Source organism: Rhinolophus ferrumequinum, chromosome 17 (genome assembly GCF_004115265.2).
Source record: "Rhinolophus ferrumequinum isolate MPI-CBG mRhiFer1 chromosome 17, mRhiFer1_v1.p, whole genome shotgun sequence".
NCBI lineage: Eukaryota > Metazoa > Chordata > Mammalia > Chiroptera > Rhinolophidae > Rhinolophus > Rhinolophus ferrumequinum.
In genome coordinates, this window is record NC_046300.1 from 18,156,018 (window position 1) to 18,175,629 (window position 19,612).

The following is a 19,612-nucleotide window of genomic DNA, read 5'->3' on the forward strand; positions in this document are numbered from 1 at the left end:
CTAGTGATGTCTAATAGATGATATCCAATAGAGAAACCTAACTGTTCCTCTGAAGAAAAGTAGATGAAATAAACTGTGGTTTATTCATACAATAGAATTCTACATAGCAATTAATATGAATGATCCAAGACCCATTTATAATGCTACATGTCTCAATCTTAAAATATAATATTGAGTAAAAATAGCAATTTGCAAATGTACACATAATGCAAATGTACACAAAAATAGCAATTTGCAAATGTACACATAATGTACAATTTATATAAACATACAAAACAATGGAATGTACGAATATATATCTGCATAGAATGAAATTCACCTGTTTTTATGATAAAGACTACCTCTAAGGGAAAAATGATTAGAAAAGGATGGAGAGTGGGCTTTCTTTAAAAAATTCTCAAAGGGAAAGACTTTCTATGGTGATAATACATTACTTTTATATAATGTTTATATTATATTGTTAATGTGTATTAATGTATCAATAAGTATTGGTATTATTACATTTTTATATTTATATATTTGAAATATTTTATAATTAGTAATTAAAATGGAGATTTTTATATGGCTTCAAAAAGGATTTCAATAACATTGAAAAACTATTCATATTCTTTAATAACTTTTTTGCTCTAAACCTGTCTATTTTGATATATCCAAGACAAAAAAAAAATTTTTTTTATCCCTTAGCAGGAAGTTAGAGAAACTAACAAAATGTAGAAAAATAAGAGACAAAACTCCTTGATTAAAATTTCATGATGATAGAAAGGTCAGATTAGATGTGCAATAGTTTACCCTTATTGTGAGAGGTTTTTAGGTAATCATGAGACAGGGCAAGTCACTTAATACTCCTACCCCTCAGTTTTCATTTCTAGTGGCTGAACTATGAAATCCCTTCCAGCTCGAAGGTTTTCTGAGATTCTAGAACTCTAAGCTCTTTGTGAGAGCTTAGAACTCAGATCAGTTTGCCAGGAGTTGCTCTCTCCTGGCGAAAGTTAAAAGCAGTCTCCTGTCATCTGGAGAGAATCAAGCAGGGAAGGCTCAGAATACAGAGGACAATGTGGAGAGGAAATCGACACCCTGACTTGGCAGACCAGTTAGGAACCAGCTGGAGCAGGGATGCTGAGAATGTCAGTCCTGTAGGTAGGACAATGATTGTTCTGCCCTCTTGGACAACAGCAGTGTTTCAGAACAAGTGTATCTACTTTGTTTTTAAGTATTGGGCTTTACATGCGTATCTCATTACTTGTAGTAAAAATTGATGGTAATTTAAATATATACAAGAAATTCAGTAGTTGCATTTTTCTTTGACATGATTAGTATAATGGTATTGTAGTTATGTTTTAAGAAAAACAGTCCTTATTTTTTTTAAAGATATGCATTGCAATGCTTATGGATGAGATAATACCATGTCTTGGATTTGCTTTAAAATAATTCCGAGATGGAGGGAGAGGATGGGAATCAAACTAAAATACGATTGGCCATGTGCTGTTGACTGCTGAAGTGGAGCGATGGCTATGTGGGGTCATTACACCTTCTCTCGACTATGATGTATGTTTGAAATTTTCCATACTGAAAAAGGCAAAAATAATTCTAGTAAAATAAAGTGCTTTATGAGCTAGTTTCTCTTCTCAGTTATTTACACTTGCTGAAATTCTACCCCTTCTGACTTAGGCCCCACAACTTGCCTTGGGCATTTCCCCAATCTATTCCCACAACATCTGGTATGAATTGATTTGCTTGCCATGCAATGATAAACTTTTAAATCAATGTTGAAGTTGATTTCATAATGATAGAATTCTAAGAAGTTTTCAAAGAAAATTGGAATTTTTGTCTTTTTCAGGAAGGGAAACTATCACAGTCTCCTTACTGGATAAACCAGTAAATCATTTCTTTTAGAAAAACTGAACTTAGATTTGTTAAGCACCTATAATATGTCAGGTACTGTTTGAATACACTATTTTTTGTTTCACTAAAATTGCTTTAATTAGAAATACATTTTATTATTCTTCATCTTAGAGGTGAGGTAGCTTGACCCTGTCAAGGTCACCTTGCTAACAAGTTTGGAGCCAGGATTTTTTTAGTTCATAGGTGGATAAATCCAAAACCTGTGTTCTTTGTACTGTATAATCTTGGTTTGTGGCCTAGCAGTATGAAAACCCACCTGGAAGCTTTCAGAGATGCAAGCTCTCAGGCCCCACTCCCAGTCCTACTAAATTAGAATCAGCATTTTAACAACGTTCCCCTGGAATACATGTGTACATTTAAACCATTTAAACACTGAGAAATACTACTCTACGAAACACCTTATAAATTTATCTCAAGTAAGGATAAACATTTTGCTAACATTCATAGAGTCCTTACTGATGTCAGATTTTCTATACTCCTAAATCTAATTATTCGAGTTGAAGAAATTCAGGCTCCAGAATTTAATGCCAAGGTTACAAAGTAAGTGGCAGAGTCTAAATTTGAACTCAGATTGGTCTGATTTTAGACCCAATACCCCGTGTACCTCACTCCAAACATTGAATCCATTTTATTTCATCTAAGTGATGCAAGTTAATTGTCTATATCACTCAATTTATCACTAACATTGTTTAATCCAATATTTAGGTTTGATAGTGTGGACGGAGTCTCAAATGTCAGACTCAATATAATATTGCTATTTAAAACAAAATTTTAAGCCATGAAATCATATAGCCAATATACTTAGACTAGAGCCAGTGTATCCAAATAAAAATATATTAGAGTGAAAATTCTAGTAGGTTTTCTGGCTATTCCTCATTTACAAAAGGGTGAACTGAAATATAAGATGAGCTTGACTCCTCAAAACAATACTGAGATTTACTGAGGAAGGATCAGAAAGGACATTCAGCTTCTCCATTTTATTTTTACATTACTAGGCAACTATGACTTTAAGTTTCCTAGTAGTAAAACGTCTAGGATGATTAAAATCTCCTTAAACCCTTTCAAATAAACAACTCTTTTATTTTACGTGGTGTAAAATAACTGAATCATTTTGCTTATAAGAAATTTCCTGCTGGGCAACTCTTTTGTCCTCTTTCCTATCTGGGGGTAAAAAAGAAACATATCTAATGTTTTCGTTGGTATATTATAACAACATAATAGTTATAATTCTCAGCTTACTTCTAGTAAAAGCAATGTGAAACCATAATTAACTCTAAAGTAGACTAAATTGTTATAAATATGAAGTATCCTGTAGCTACAAAGGGCAGCACATTTCTAAAAATACCAGAGAATTTCATATTTTTTTCATTTTGCCTTACACAAAACCCACAAAGCAGAAAAACTTAATGACTTTTATGACCAAGTATTGTCAGATCTCAATCTATAAAGTCAGTTATTAGATATCATCTCCTTTAGGAAGTGAGTAGGTGGCAGAGGGTAACTGGAAATCTAAGAAGCTGCATTAATATCACTATTTTTTTAAAAAGGTAATGGACTTGAACTTCAGAGTATTTGATTACAAGGAAATGACATCCTCCAAAATATATGCAATAAATATCCAGTTAACACTATTTGAACCTTTTTCTTCTTTTCAGTGGTAAAGAATAGATTAAAATAATGATGACACTAACCATTCTAAAAATTCTATCTATTCTGTATTTAAAAATGTGTAAGGAGATAATTAAAACACTTAGATGAAGAATAAATACCCTTCTAGCCAAAAAAGATAGTCTCTTGTTTTCCCTGTGCATTTCATTGGTTGTCTATTCAAGCTATTGTGAATGTGAATTGATTTATAGGTTGTTACCCTTACATTCATCACCTATTTTCAGAAATGAATTATTTATAGTGTGGTGAGCAGCTCAGTCTAAAATGAAAAGACAATTCTAATTATTACTTTAGCTAGGACTTTAAAAAATATTCAGAGGGGATTATTTTTCAATGATACATTTTTAAGCAAATAATTTTCTTTGTACAATTAAATTCTAAAGTATGCTTGCACACAAAAACACACGTGCATACACAGGCATTGATTTTTTTAAGAAGGAGGAGGGGTGGATTTCATTTTAGACTTCCAAATAGAGGAGATTCTCTTTCTAGTGTTTTCTATTTAGAGAAAAGAGAGAAAAAAAACACCCACCAAGAAAGTCTATTGCTTTCTTCTTCTGTCAGGTATTTCTCCATCTTTTTTCCTTTTTTCTTGTCTAAGATTATGAAGTTCTGTAAGGGCTCACCTGATAAAAATCTTAGGTGAGGAGCAGGAGAGAAGGTAGGTCTATAATTAGAGGGACTGGTGACTAGAAATCAGTTCGATACCCATCATTTCATTCATTCTAAGGAGGTACTTAGAATAAGATAAACAGGACTAAAAGGAAAGCAAATCATGCATATGTAACACTGGGAGTCTATTTTCCCTCTAATTGGATCCCTTGATCTCCTGCTGGGAGAAATTGTAAGGAAGGACTCTGCCAATTCTAACATAAGAATTTTTGTCTCAAATGTCAAGGATGTTACCAAAAAAAAAAAAAAAAAAGTCATGTATTGTGTAGGGGAGAGAACTATTTAATCTCTGAAGTTCTTCCCTACACTATTTTATTACCTGAGTTGCTTATAGGAGTCAAACTTTAAAGGTCCACTCATCTCCTTACTTATTGCCTGTTTCTTTGGTTTTGGCTTTTCAGCGGGCATTTATATCAACTGTGATTGCCAGCATTTCGCACAGTGGGTGAAGTAAGTCTTATTTGAAAATCTGTCAGAGGCAGCCTGTGGAAGTTGGTACAATAGGAAGCAGCTTAAGGAGTGGCTGCCTTGTCCCAATTCTCAAACACAGAGGGAGGGACCCCCAAAAGAAAGAGGAAGCGGTCTGTATCTCCCACCTCAGCCTGCAGAAGGTTCCCCTCCCACACCAGTTTTCTGCAGAATTTCTGCACCTGCCCAATGATCACTTTCTTCAAATAAATAAGTACCCACTGTGGCCTTCAGGAAGCTGAGTAAGCAGGGGATGATGGTTGACCGAAAGAGAAAAGAGATGTGTAGCTCTGGGAGATAGAAAGCTGGAGAGAGGAGGAGCTGTCTCTCTTCTGGCTAATATCTCATTTCTCACTTCCAGGCCTTGAGGCTCAGCTGAATTAGAAACAAAACTGAAAAAGACTCTGGGGGACATCCTGGGGCATCCCAGTAGGGTCTAAGCACTTCCCCATATAACAGCAGGGTACTATAACTGATGACCCTAAGGAAGCCCAGGGCCTCCAATTAAAGGTAAATCTGTATTCATATAACCTGTTAAAGTAGCAAGAGAATATGTAATATATTTTAGAAGGATTTATATTTAAAAAATGGTTAAAATTAGCCTAAACAAGAGCTCCTAATTTCAGGTGTTGGAGTGAAGAAATGTTTTGTACCCACTTTTCCTCTTAAAACACACACATCATCATCATCATCATTCTGAAATTTAGAACCCAGTAGCAAGGAGTAAATCTGTTCATTCATTCATACTTTTTAACAAAACATTAGTGAGTGTCTGCTGTGTCCCAGGCACAAAGTGCTTGGGATACATTAGTGAAGCCCTCACAGAGCTTAAGTTGTAATAAGTAAGTAAATTCTATATTATGCTAGACGGTAATAATAAGTAAATTTTATACTACGTTAGAAGGTAATACATTTATGGAAAACAAAAGGCAAGCCAGGTAAGAAGAACCTGGAATTCCAGGGATGAAGGTTCAAGCTGCAGTGTTAAATGGGGTGCTTAGGGCAGACCTTATGAAGAAGCTGAGAACTAAGCAGACATTGCAGAAGGAGAGGGAGTTAGCAAAGTGGCTCTTTGGGGAAAGATACTGGCTTGGAGAGCTCATTACCTCCTTCAAGGCACAGGGAAGAGCTAACACAAAGGGATACGCAGTATGTTTAAGGAACAGCAGTGGGGCAATGTGGCTGGATGTGAGAAACTAGGGAGGGAGTGGAGACGAAAAATTCAAAGAGGCAATGGGATCAGATCCTATACAGTCATTGTAAAAACTTTGGCTTTTAATCTGATTAAAATGGGGAGCCACTGTAGGTTTTGGGTAGAGGAGTGACATAATCTGGCTTAAATTTTTAAAAGATTCTTCTAGCTGCCATGTTGAAGAGCCTTTTTTAGGCAAGAGATGATAGCTCAGACCAAGGTGGTATCAGTCAGTGGATGAATAAGAAATTGGATTGTGGATATATTTTGAAGGCAGAGACTACAGGATTCCAAATGGATTCAATGTGGGGTGAGAGAGAAACCGAGACGTCAAGAAAGACTCAGGCACCAAAGAGTTGCTTCCTCGCGGGAAAGGCCGTGGGTAGAGGAGCTTTTACAGGGAAAGGTCAGAAGTTCAGTTTGGAGCATGCTGAGCTTGAGATGTGCTATTTAGATATCCAAGTGGAGATGTGGAATAAGCAGTTGGATGTATTAATCTGGAGTTCCAGATGGAGCTCTGGGCTGGAGAGATACATTTGGGAGTTTTTATCCTACAGATGGAATTCAATGGCACTCACCAAGGGAGTAAGTGTAGCTAGAGAAGAGGAACAAAGATGGAACCGTGGAGTCCTCTAACTTTAATTGGTCAGGAAAATGAGGAAATGGTAAAGGAGACTGAGGAGCAGCAGCTAGTGAGGCAGAAAAAAAAAGACAACATGGTGACAGGGAAGCCACGTAAAAAAGGCCATCCAGAAGAAGTGATCAACTGTATTATGTGCTGCTAATAGGTCAAGAAAGACAAGCATTGAGAATTTGCCATTGGCTTTAGCAACAAGCAGGTCATTCACAACAAGGATAAAAGCAGTTTCTGTGGAGTCACAGGGATAAAAGTCTGATTGAAGTGGGTAATAAGGGTAAGGGAAAAGAGGACTTGAAGATAGCCACAATAACAGCTATTTTAAAGAATTTTGCTGTTAAAGGGAGGAAAGAAATATAACAGTAGCTGGTGAAGCAGTAGGGTAAAGAGAAACTTTTATTTTTAAGATAGGAGAATTAATAAATAGTATGTTTTATGCTAATGGAAATGATCCAGTGGAGATCAATAAATGATTATATAGAGAAAGAGGGGGAAGAATTGTTGGAACAACGTCCTCGAATTGAGGAGATGCAATCTTGTGCATAAATGGAAAGATTGCTTTAGTATAAGACTATGGATTATTCTTCTATGATAATTGGCAGGATAACTGGTATGAAAGTTTAGGTACTGGAATGGGAGTAATTGTGTTAGTGGAAATCTCTGTTAGTTCTAAGGCCTCCAAGGAGGAAAAAAAAAAAAAAAAGAACAAACAGCAAAGGATTAGGAAGCAGAATGGCTTTGGATTTCTCAATGGCAACACTAGAATCTAGCAGATTCTAGGGCCTTTAAAAATCTAAGGGAAGATAATTTGAAACCTAAGAATTCTATACCCAGCCACACTATCACTACATGAATATAGACTAAATGCATTTTCAAAGGTACAAGGTGTGCGGGATATCTTCTGTTTGCCCCTCCAGATCCACTCTCCACCCTTCTCTATCCTTTGAGCTCAGGGAGGTATACCTGCATGGCCTCCTTCACTAGAGTTCTCTTGCTCTCTGGCTTTTGGTTGGGTTTGGCCAATGTGAGACACTGGTAAGATTCCAAGGGGCAGAAAGAGAGACGTCAGTCCTGTGTTCTTTTACTGAAAGCCACGGATCTTGTTGGGCAACCCTTTCCTATAGCTGAAGCTGTCTCTGGATTCTAGTAAAACCTCCTTATTTCCCCGTCAGGCTTTAATCTTCTGGCTGTTGCTTAATATTGTTCACACCATTGTAAATAGTTGCTTCATTAAGTTTTCATCTAGCATTCCCTTAAGAATGCCATTTTTTTCCTGGCTTGACCTTGACTGGATACACAGGTCTCCAAAAATGTATCCATACGCCTTTTCTTATTAAACTACTGGAGGATGTTCTCCACTAAAATAAGAAATAAGAAAGAAAACGACACAGGAATGCGGCAAAGGGAATCTCCAGAACAATAATGAAAGGAGATCCCAGGATGACACCTGAGTATTTGGTATACAGAACAACCAATTCAAATTGGCGCAGGCTAGAAAGTTCTTCACGATGTCTTCAAGTTGTTAGAATACCTTAAAATTGTTAGAATACTTAACGAGGAGTTTTACACAACTGAGATAAAAATTTGATACTGAATTCGAGTTAAGGACATAGAAATCTAAACGAATAAAAACCAAGACAGTTGTTCATTTTAGTTGTAACAAAAAGTTGGGCAAGTAAGAAAAGTAATCATAATGTAGGAAATAGCTCAATTGTAAACAGCATTTATGTAACAAAAATTCCAAGGGACTGATGAATTTTCCTTTTATAGACTTCCTTAAAATACATATGTTCTCTATTTTGTTACGCAGAGATTTCCATAGAAGGTATTCACCATAACAGTACTGAAAGTTGCCAGGACATTTATTCTAACATGATTTGACCTAGGCCATTTGACACAGTGGAAAGTTAAAAATCTCAGTTTATCTACCTCTGACCACTGTGACCTGGGACAAATTACTTAATTTCTGATCCCTTACAAAGTATAAAGATTGCAAATCATACCATGTAGAGTGCCTGGCACATCGTAGGCACTCATAAATGACCACTCTTGTCAGCTATCTTAGTGGAATAATACTGGACAGGGATATTATAAAACCATGTGGAATACAACTTTGACCGCAATGTAAGTGGATAGTTGGGCATCTATTAAGTAATGTGGTATTAGAGGCTTGACACTATTATAAAATGACTTCCAAGACTAAGTAAATATGACACAGAACTGACAACTCTGTATATAAACAAAATGGAGGCAAAAATGCTCTGAGGTAAAAAGATGACTGAAGGAATAAAGTATAGAGAGTGAATCAACTCAGAGGTACAAGTGCAGTCTACAGTTCTCCTTTACAGCAGTGATTTAAAGTCCCAGATTCTCTTGGGAGTCCCTGTCCTGCTTGTCACCATAGAAAGCCTGGGATCCAAGACAGGGTTCTGGTTCCTTTCCTAATCGTACAAACAAACAAACAAATGAAGAGTTTTAGCTGCATGAGTTCATTAGGCCCATCAATTTCCAGGGGTGGTCAGTTATTAATGGTTTGAAAGGTAAAGGAAAAAACATATATTAATAGACACATAATAAACACATCAAGCACTAAAGATTTGTCAGTCACTGTTCTAAGCCATTTTACGTCAGTCGTCCCATTTAATCTTCATAACAATGCTAGGTCCTTTTATCCCCATTTTACAGATAAGTTAACTGAGACTCAGAGGTTAAGGAAATTGTCTTAGGTTACATAGCCAGTAAACTGATAGAACTAATTCTGAACTCAGATTTGCCAGCCTCCAAAGCCTTTTTGGCTTCTAACTGCATTGTTAATATATAGCAAATACAGTCTTTAGCTGTGTATTCTTTTACTAGCTTAACGGCATCGATGAGGTCATATATAAGCAAGTGACCTTCAAATACAAGATGATAGCTAGTATAACGTACAAAGGCCAGACTATTTTAAGTAACTGTTTTTCAAGGTATAATAGGATAGAGCCTTAAAATCCGTCAACTCTTTCTGGACATGGGTCTCAGACATTCAAAATATAACCAGTACGGTTCTGATAGAAAGGAGTTTATGTTCGGGTTATTTTAGGTTATTTTCCACCCGTGTATTCTCAGTACCAACTGTGCCTGCCATTGTTGAATAAAAATATCTGCTGACTGGATGGACAGATGACTCACCTGGAGGGTCTTTTCAAATCTCACACAAAGCATCTCATACAAAACATTAAAGCAAGCCCCGTCACGCGGCTGCTTAGGGGCTGGGGGAACCTGCCACTGATGTGGGACAAAAGTTTGAGAAACATGTCGCCGCCTGATAATGAAAAAAAAAAAAGCCCAGAAATCGGGGACCACAGTAACACTTCAGACCCAGAATGTACAACGGCCTATTTTGCAGCGGAGCTCCCTGTTTCCATCTAGGTGCCCGTGAAACGCCAGTGTAGGCGGGAGACCCGCGCTTAGCCTGAACGGTGGGACGGCAATGACAGTGCAAGAATTCCACGCCAGCTACAGTGTTTGTGGACCCGACTGAGAACAGGAGGGAGAACTGTTCACCTGACACACCCTGCTCGCCCTGCAGCAGGCCAGGGTTGCGGGTGGCGCGGTGGGAAGCGCTTCAACATGCTGAGCTCAACCCAACTGGGGTTGCAGCAGATCGACCTACCCAGGAACCCGCGCACGCGCATCCCCTCCGCGCCGGCCAGCCTGTAGCGCACGCGCAGTCTGTCCTCTCTCGCTCCGTCAGTCTCTGCAGCGCCCAGGGCTACGCCCCCGCAAACCCCGCCCCGCTCCCGTGCGCGGAACGCTCCATATCCGGGTCCCCACCGCCTCCAACGCCACCGCTGCCGCCTAGCTCATTCAGCTTTGCCGGGAGTGGTGTGATTCCCGACCAAAATGGCGGCTGTGGGGCGAGTCAGCTCCTTCGGCTCTTCTCCGCCGGGATTAGCCTCGACTTACACAGGGGGCCCCTTGGCCAACGAACTAACGTCGGGCAACGGCGGTGCTGCAGCAGGCGACGACGAGGACGGGCAGAACCTTTGGTAATGACCCCACCCCTCCCTGGGTCCCCGCTGGCACTCCCGGCCCTGCGGACGCCTCGGGATCCCGTGCCCGCCGGAGCTCGGCGTCTGCCCCAGTGCACTGCGTTGTCGGCAGCCCCCGCCCATTTGCGCGGAGGCCGTGTCCATCCCTCCCGCGCGGCGGCTCCGGCCTCTGGCCCCGGCCTCAGCGTGCGCTTTGCTCCCCGTTAGGTCCTGCATCCTCAGCGAGGTCTCCACCCGCTCGCGCTCCAAGCTCCCGGCGGGGAAGAACGTACTGCTGCTGGGTAAGTGGCCCCCGCCTCGCTCCGCCCTGCCCGGCCCCACCCCGGCCGGGGTCCGGGTCCGCCCGCCGGCTCGCCCGTCCGCTTTGTGCGGACTGCCGGGCCTGACCCCGCCCCGCCGCCCGACCAGTCGCTGACAGTTGGGGGAGAAGGGGAACTGGGACCCCTTCCTGCCCCCGGACCTGCAGGGACGCGTCCTCCCCAGAGCCCTTTTTCCTCCCTTGGATGTAGGGAGGCCCTGATAATCTCCTCTGGCAAGGACAGAATGCGACAGCCCATCGGAGTGATTCTAGTGGCTTGAGGTTTACCTAGAAAATAAGGAGGGTTTTTCTTTCATAGCAAAAATTGGTAGCAGAAGGCTCTTCGCGAGAGCACCAGTGCAAATGGTATGCCATTAATATTTAATAGCCGACTCTTTGTATAATTGACATAGAAGCTAGAAGTTAGACCTGATAGTCGTGATAAATGTTCTTATATTTGATTGAGCTTTTTCGCGCACCATGGTCTTGTGTAGCAGCTGCCTTTTTAACTATCACTTATAATTCTGAAATTTGTAAAGGGCAGCAGAACACCTTTCTAGTGCAGTCCCTTAGGCCAAATGGATATCACAAGGAGAAATGGTCTAACATCTCAATTCTCCTGATTGTTCTATATCTCCTCTGCTTTCTGGAAGTTATGCATATTGTTTCTTTACTGAGACGGAGTGAGGATAGACGACAGTGAGGGAGAACAATTCACAGGTTCGTATTTTTGCAGGCTTGGTTTAGCCCCTGAGTCATTTACAGGAGAAATTTCTTCCATACTCTTTAAATATGAGATATTGCAGTTTGGCTTATAAGATGATGGTTAAATTTTAAAACTTTGGTATTGGTGTCTCGACTATTTTTGTTATGTACATGTAAATACAGGAAAGGAAATAAGTCAAATTTACTTGACAGGGTCTGCTTTTAATAGGCATGTTTAAATAGAAACAAATTACTTATTTTTCATGAACTGCTGCCAATCTAGAATATAATTCTTGACGTTCTTTAAAATCACATGGAGCTAGTTGAAAAATTAGTTTTTACCTTTGTTTTTAATGTGATTGAAAGTACCTACTGCAAATTAACCTGGGTTCAGTCATGGCCCTATCACATACTCGCCCAGTGATCTTAAGCAAGTTCCTTGACTCCTATAGTTTCTTCATCTTTAAGATGGATGTTATAGAAGTATAATGCCTACCTTTTAGGTTTATGGGGAGGACTGAATCACATAATGTTTATAAAATGATAACAGCACAGTGACTTTTTATGATGGATTTGTCTTAACTGGATTAGAAAACATTTGATCAGAACTTTCTTTTTCAAAAGGGAATTAGCGCCTGTGTAAGTGATACAGGGCAAAGATAGATTAGGATCCGAAAGGAAAAAAATTCCAGAAAATGTTTGAAATTTACTAATTTAAACAAATTAGTATTAATTACTAAACTAAAATGAACTTAAGACAATATGATCTGATTGAAGTGAATATTTTAATTACTTTAAGTTAAATAAAGCTTCTTTTCAAACATTGCCATTGTAAAGATAAGATTCCTGAATTTTGTTTTCATTTTATAAATTCCTCCCAATTATTCCTGTCATTAGTTATTATGCTACTTAGATGGTTCGGTGTGTAGTGAAACAAAAACGACAGTTTTGTCCATTTCTTGCTGATTCTAATTTGCACTGACGTTGCACCATGCTTTTTTTAAAATCTGCTTTTGACACTGGGTCGGCCAGTTCATGTGACTGAGTGTACTTAGAAGCCCCAGAGTCTTCCCTCCCTCCATACTTAGAATAGATTAAATTTCCTTTTTTTTATGAGCTTAATAGTTCATAAAGCTCCATCTAGTGTCAAGTTATATGAGCTTGAAATTAAAAATTTTTATGTGAGTACTATTGGGGATTTTCATCAAAGTCCTTTTCAGCTTTGTAAGAAGCAATAACAGATTTTTATACTGATTACATAAATAGGATTAATTTTCTAAAAAAGCTCTATAGATTTCTTAAAGACATTTAACCATCTTGTGGCAGCATTCAATTTATGCTGATTGAGGGAATAAATACATAAATAGTGATTGTGGTTTTCTTTGTTAGGAGTTTGAAGCTGTGAGGCAGGAGGATGCTTACCTTAATATGCCTTTCATGAATTATGGTGATCTCTGGAGTTCCATATTTAAAAAAACAAATACGAGACTTGAACAAGGTTTTATATTTCCAGAAATAACTTAGAATAGGAGTGATGAGCAAAGCTTAATGTACCGTAGACACGGATTGCAGTTTAACCTTAGCTTGCTACGTGGCCTCCTTTCCCATTGCTCGTGGAAGAAAAAGGTTAGGACCAGCAGTGGGTCAGCCATTCTCAAAGCCTTTTCATATAAATCTTAGTTTACTTCTGTTTCCCCCTCCCCAAATCTGGGAGATGGATGTTAGCACCAACTTTTGGATGAGGTAATGAATTGCAGAGACCTTTTAAGTGAGTTTTCGAAGGTTACACTACTATAAAGATCCTATGTTCTGTGACTTTGGCATGGCTTTTCAACTTGCCAGGATAGAAGTTCCTGCAAGGGAGACAGTTCTATGTACTCTTCCTACTGCACAATTTTTTAAAAAGGCTGTCTTTGACTGAAAGTACTAATAATTATTTTAAAGTAAAATCCAAATATTTGTTGGAATTCTAGGATGTAGCTTATCGAGGGACACCACTGTGACCATGGCACTTGAGTTTAAGCAGTCATTTAACCACTAGGCCTGACCTCTAGCGAAACCCAAAAACACTATGACATTAGTGTTCAACTGTTCGCTTTCTTGAAAGATTTTGGGCGTGAGCTTCAGTAAAGCTTATTTTTAATTTTAAAGGCAAAACGTGTGTGTGTAGGTGTGCATGTATTTTAAGTAGCATTTAACTCATAAATTGTCCTTTTAGGAACTATCTTTTCTTCTTTACTGTTTATATTTAATCAATTTTACTACAATAATTGCAATTATATTTTAATGGGTGCTTTTAAGGACACTTTCTCCGTATCTCGGTTACTTTCCCATGTTTTGATAAGAAAACTCCCTAAAGAAAATAATAATAATATTTATAGAACACTTACATGTACTGGTCATGTAATATTGTTTACGTACTCTTTTTATCCTCTTAAACATCAGGAAATGGACACAGAGCTGTTAAGTAAATTGCCAAAGGGTTACACAGCCAAAAAGAGGCAACATAAGAATGCTAAATTGTGTAGCCTGGCCCCAGAGTCATCATTCTTTAACCTATCCACTGGACTGTCTCCCTAGAGGAAAAGAGAGCTTTCTTTGTAGGAAAAGTAAGAAGGTGTTTAGCAGTTATTAAGGAATGTTATCTGATTCTCCTACTGTATCTATTTCATTACAAAAAATCTCTGGTTTAGATTAATTGAATTCATTGTCTACTAAGATATACACTTAGCCCCCAGTATAGTACCTGGTTTATAGATAAGACATGTTATGACTTTCTGATTTGAGACCAGCGCGAATTAAAACTGGTTGGCACTTTGGTAAATCACGTAAGCCTCATCTTTCTCATCTACAAATTAAGATATTTGCATTTAGTGATCGCTAAAGTCCTATGTGACAATCTATGTATGTTTTTAATTCTAAAGCTTCTGAGATACTAAATATTTTTAAAGAAATGTTTTGAAGACATATTGTAATTGGGTTTAAATTAATAAAGTATTTCCTTGTAGATGTGGGCTGTTTGATTCCACCCAGGGAATAAATCTAGAGTCTGTTTCTCTCTGAAGGCACTAGTCCAGGATGATATGCAGCTAAAAAAAAAAAAAAAAAAAAAAAAAAAAACCATATAATGCTGAGCATCATCAGAAAGTATGTTTGAAACAGTCTTCTTTCTTATTCAGCAACAAAATTAGCTACTATTATGCTTGAATTATTGCAAGTAGGAAACCTCAAGATGTACACAGTGGAACTAGAAATCTGTTCAGAGAAGTGACTAGTCAAGGAAATGGATGGTTTTCTATGTGAGAGCTGACACTGAAAATAATGAGATTGTTCAGTTTGAAACTATTAATCTTGTGAGAAACTGGGATTAAAGACCATCAAGATTCCATGACTTGTTGGAAACAGATTTTTATTAGGAAAAGTATGTTAATACAGTTTTATGGCATGATTGGTTGTGGGAATGTGATGCCAGGAATAGTGTGTTACTATATATATATGAGGCTGGATTGGTAATTTTCAAAGGATTAACAAAATTTTTTGTTGCATGTTACGTATTACTACTACTAAAAATATACCAAATATAAAATGTTTTGAGAGTCCAATGGCATATTGGTATTTTATAATGGTCAGGGTCATAGGCCTTTTATGTAAAGGGCCAGATACTAAATAATTTAGGCTTTGTGAACCATATGGTCTCTGTTGTAACTACTCAGCTCTGCCATTGTAGCTCCAAAACAGCCATAGACAATACACAAAATGTAAATGAATGGGTGTGGCAGTGTTAATAAAACTTTATTATGAAAGCTTTATTTACAAAAGCAGACCAGATTTGGCCTGTGGGCTAAAGTTTGTGGACCCCTGATTTAGTTTATTATGGGCATCAATTTTATTAAGAAGCATAGATACTAGTTAAGAAGAGGTTTTTGGTTAATGGAATATGATGTTTGGCACATAATATGTGTTCAGTAAATGTTGGATGATGACTGGCTTTTACTTAAAGTATCATTGTTGTTCCAGCTAGAGGTATAGTCTGAACATAGGTTCAACAAGTGTTAAGAGGAATTCATATATTTCCCCCAGTGCTGCTGTCAAAAACAGAAACAGAGCTGGAAAAACCACAGATACAGGCTGGTAGAGTGGTAATCCAGCTGGTGTGACATCAACGTGAGAGAAAATGTCAGCAAAAGCACTTTGAAAATGCAAAACTGAGGAGAACCTTGAGTTAGGAAAAAGAAAGGACCCAAGTTTAGCATAGGACTCTGTTATTAATAAGTGAGTGACCATGAGCTAACCTTTTTGGACATTATTTGTAAAGTCAGGCCAGTGGCTGTTAGAAAGACCTCTTTATTTATTTGTTCATTAAACATTTATTAGAATGTGCTGTGCTTAAAATGCCTTGCTAAGTCATCTGGGGAAAACAGGGCTAAGATTCGGTCCCTGCCTGCTAGGAGCTTATAAACTCCTGTAGTAAAAATCGTATATATCAGTATGAACTAATTGGTTAAAAGAGCACATAAGATATTGTGGAAAAGGTGGCATGTGAGTAAAATTTTGCTAAGTAGAGTGGGGAGGAGAACAGTGTGGGCTGTGGACCAAGGGAACATGTTGCAGTAGTTAACACCTGGTGAAAAGGACCAAGGCAGCTTAGGTTTGCTGGAGTCCTTACCTAGAGGCACCTTTCTACCATTTGGAGCTGGGGGATTGTGGGCACGTTACAGCCTCCTGACCTGTTAATTGAGATTCTTTCATACTTCATGGGATTAAAAGAACTAAAAGAAATTATGTCTAAAATACTTTCATCTCGAAATTGGAAATCACTATTTTAAATTATAGAAATATTACATGTTCCTTGCCAGAGAGGGAGAAAAAGAAATTGACAGAAAAAATGAAAGTAAGCATGATCCCTCCACTTAGAGATAATCAGTGTTCATTTTTTCTATGTGTATATTTTTAAAACAAAATAAGCTAATACCTTATATATTATTTTGAAGTCAGATATTTATTTTTTACTGTCTGTATCACAGGGTGTTTTTTTTCATGGCAATAAATATGGTTTTCTCCCTTTCATTGACTGAATAATATATGTGGCTACACCATAATATTGATTGGTAAATAGATTATTTTTATTATACCTCCTTCTCCACTTGCCCAGTGTTATGTTTGGGATAAATTCCCAGAAGTTGAATTGCTGGGTCAAAAGTATATTATCTTTTAAGCCTTTCTGTATATTACCAAACAGTCTTTTAGGGAAGTTGTACCGTCTCACATTCCCACCGTCAGTGTGTGAGAGTACTTGTTTGCTAGCACCATTGCCAATACTAATGATTATTCATTTTAATCTTTGCCTGTCTGGTAGGTAGGTTAAAATTTGGCATCTTAATTTAAAGGCAGTTTAATACATCATATTTGTTGATTGAGAATTACTGCTTTCGTGTGACTTTGACCTTCTGGAGCATAGGAACTGTTAATAACCATTGGGATTAGCGTTTATTGGCCTTCGTAAATGTTTATTGAATTAAACATTTCAGTTCATGTCTGGTCAGTCTGCAAGAGTGAGGGAAATGATAAAGGATAAATTCTTATTTTTTCATGTAATGTGGATTACTGATTGATGATATTCAAAGATAGGGCTTTGGCCAACCAGTGGGAGATGGGAACATATGTATTATGCCTATTACGTGGGTGTTCTGGTAGGTGCTTTATTATGTAGCATGTTCACTGTTTTACAGAAGAGGATTTTGAGCCCCGGGTCACACAGCTGAGCCAGGAGTCAAAATTGGGTTTGTCTAACTTTCCGCTATATGGGCACTCCTTAACATATTGGAGGGATGTAGTTCTGAACAGCCGTGCCTAAATGTTTATGTGCAACTACTAGGTGCAGATGCGGCCGCTGGTTAACAGCCTCTCCCTGCCTGGTCGGTCGGCTGAGGCAAGGGAGGAGATGTTCTCTGTGAGATGGGGAGCAGACCAAAAGCCCCCACCCTGCCTGGGTCATCCAGATAAGCTGTGGAAGGCGATTGCAGAATGTCTGAGCCGAAAAGTAGTTCCAGTGAAGACCCCACATGGCTCTTGTCACCACATCTTTCAGATAAAATAGGATGATTTACATATTTTGCATCATGCACGGGCAAATCAAAAGTGTCAACTTCACAATGTTGTTATCTCACTTGGGTAAAGAAGTAATATGGCAGGCTAGAATTCTCTCCATTACAGTTACGATGCTGTGCACCATAATGTACCCAACAGAGGTGTGGAAATGGGAAATCAAAGCTCTGAGTAGAATGCAGTTATCGGGCACACTAACTTGGGCAAAGCAAGGAAAGCACAGTACTTGTCTTCCATGACAACAGGAGAGGAAACTGGGAGAAAAGGGAGGCAGAGTACTGCTTAAATTTACCTTATGTCTTTTCTATTTATCTTAAGCTGGTGAAGACTGAAAGCTGCTCCAGGAACAATGGCAGTCAGTGGTGTTTAAGAGCATTTCTGGATTCAAATCATGACCCTTTCACAAATTGCTTAATCTTTCAGATTATAATGTTTACCTTGTAGGATTATCGTGAGGATTGTGTGAGATAATGTTTGTAAAACACTTCAAACAGTGGCATACATTGGAAATGTTCAAGATAGCTGTCATTAATGTATTATGTGTACTTAAGTGTTTTGCTTTAGTTGCTCATTTTCACGATTCATGTTTTTATGTCATCTTTTTAAAACACTGTTGATTTCTTATAAAGGAATTTTATTTCTAGTGTGTCACTGATCAAGAAGTAACGAATGGGGGCTGCCGTTGGTTAGCTCAGTTGGTTAGAGCATGGTTCTCTTAACAATAAGGCTGCCGGTTTGATCCCCACACGGGCCACTGTGAGCTGCGCCCTCCACAACTAGATTGAAACAATTACTTGGCTTGGAGCTGATGGGTCCTGGAAAAACACACTTAAATAAATAAAAGTTTAAAAAAAAAAAGTAAGAATGATAATAGTCATAGAGCTTTAGATCCATCACCATAGAGATTGTCTGGTTTTACTTCCTCTGTTTTAGAAGCCGGGGAGCAAACAAAAATAATTGACTTGTCCAGGTTCACACAAATAGTGGTGACAAGGTTGCAGTTAGAAATTATATCTTCTAAATCTTCCATTTTTAATCTGTTACTCAAATTGTCATTGTAAAGTTTATGGACATTACATTGAATTAGAGACCTGTTGAGGAGATAAAACAGTATGGTGAGCACACCTTTATTTCTACACTGTTTTGGTGATTGTGTATTTAAGGAGATTTTCTTACAATTTGGTTTTCAAATTTGAGCTGGGAAGAGGTGAGAATTGATGGCTGTTACTGCTTTATGGTAAAATGAGTTCTTTTTAGTGCTTGGATTTTATACTAGGCTCGCAGAGAGTGACTTACTTGGACAGGGTTCAGACAAATAATTTGGAATACAGGTTTATATGCTGTGGAAAATTTCACTGTAATTTGATCAACAAATCTTCCTTCCTTTGGTCCATCCACTGGGATAGGGTTTAGCCTAGAGACTGTTTCTGTATAGCCAGCAAGCTAAGAATCGGGTTGGTTTGTTTATATTTTCTAAGAGTTGGGAAAAAATCAAAGATGAATATGTGACAGACCTTAATGTGACCTGCAAAGCCAAAACTATTTGCTACCTAGTCCTTTACAGAAAAAGTTTCCCAGCACCTGGATGAGGATATGAAAATAGCTTTGCTATAATAGAATTCGATGTGATGAAATATTTTAATTTATTTTAAGATATGCCATCTTTAGGAAAATTTAATATAAAAGGGCAAATTTAGATAAAATACGGAGAATAATTTTACCACCACCACTACAGGGTTCTTTACATTACAGAAGGACTTTCATCTTAGTCTGTTTAAACAGGAAATTTCTACTTGTATAAGTGTTTGTTTACAGATCATTAACTACTTGGCTGGCACATGTAAAGCTGGTATGTCTGTTTCACTGCCAGCTGAAGGCCAAGGAACTGAATGAAGATAAAGCTTTCTTACAGTTTATAGACAATAGGTAGGTGA

At 38.2% G+C, this 19,612-nt stretch overlaps 1 protein-coding gene across 2 annotated transcripts in view; it reads left to right on the forward strand.

The window, feature by feature from the left end:
- Positions 1–10,285: 10,285 nt before the first annotated feature.
- The window catches only part of DYNC1LI1 (dynein cytoplasmic 1 light intermediate chain 1), a 31,122-nt gene continuing 21,795 nt past the window's right edge, over positions 10,286–19,612 (forward strand). For both annotated transcript variants that reach the window (XM_033132799.1, XM_033132800.1), the window contains exons 1-2: positions 10,286–10,567; positions 10,778–10,851. In XM_033132799.1, coding sequence (XP_032988690.1) covers positions 10,422–10,567; positions 10,778–10,851 — 220 coding nt within the window. In that variant the 5' untranslated portion in view covers positions 10,286–10,421. The remainder of the gene's footprint in view (positions 10,568–10,777; positions 10,852–19,612) is intronic.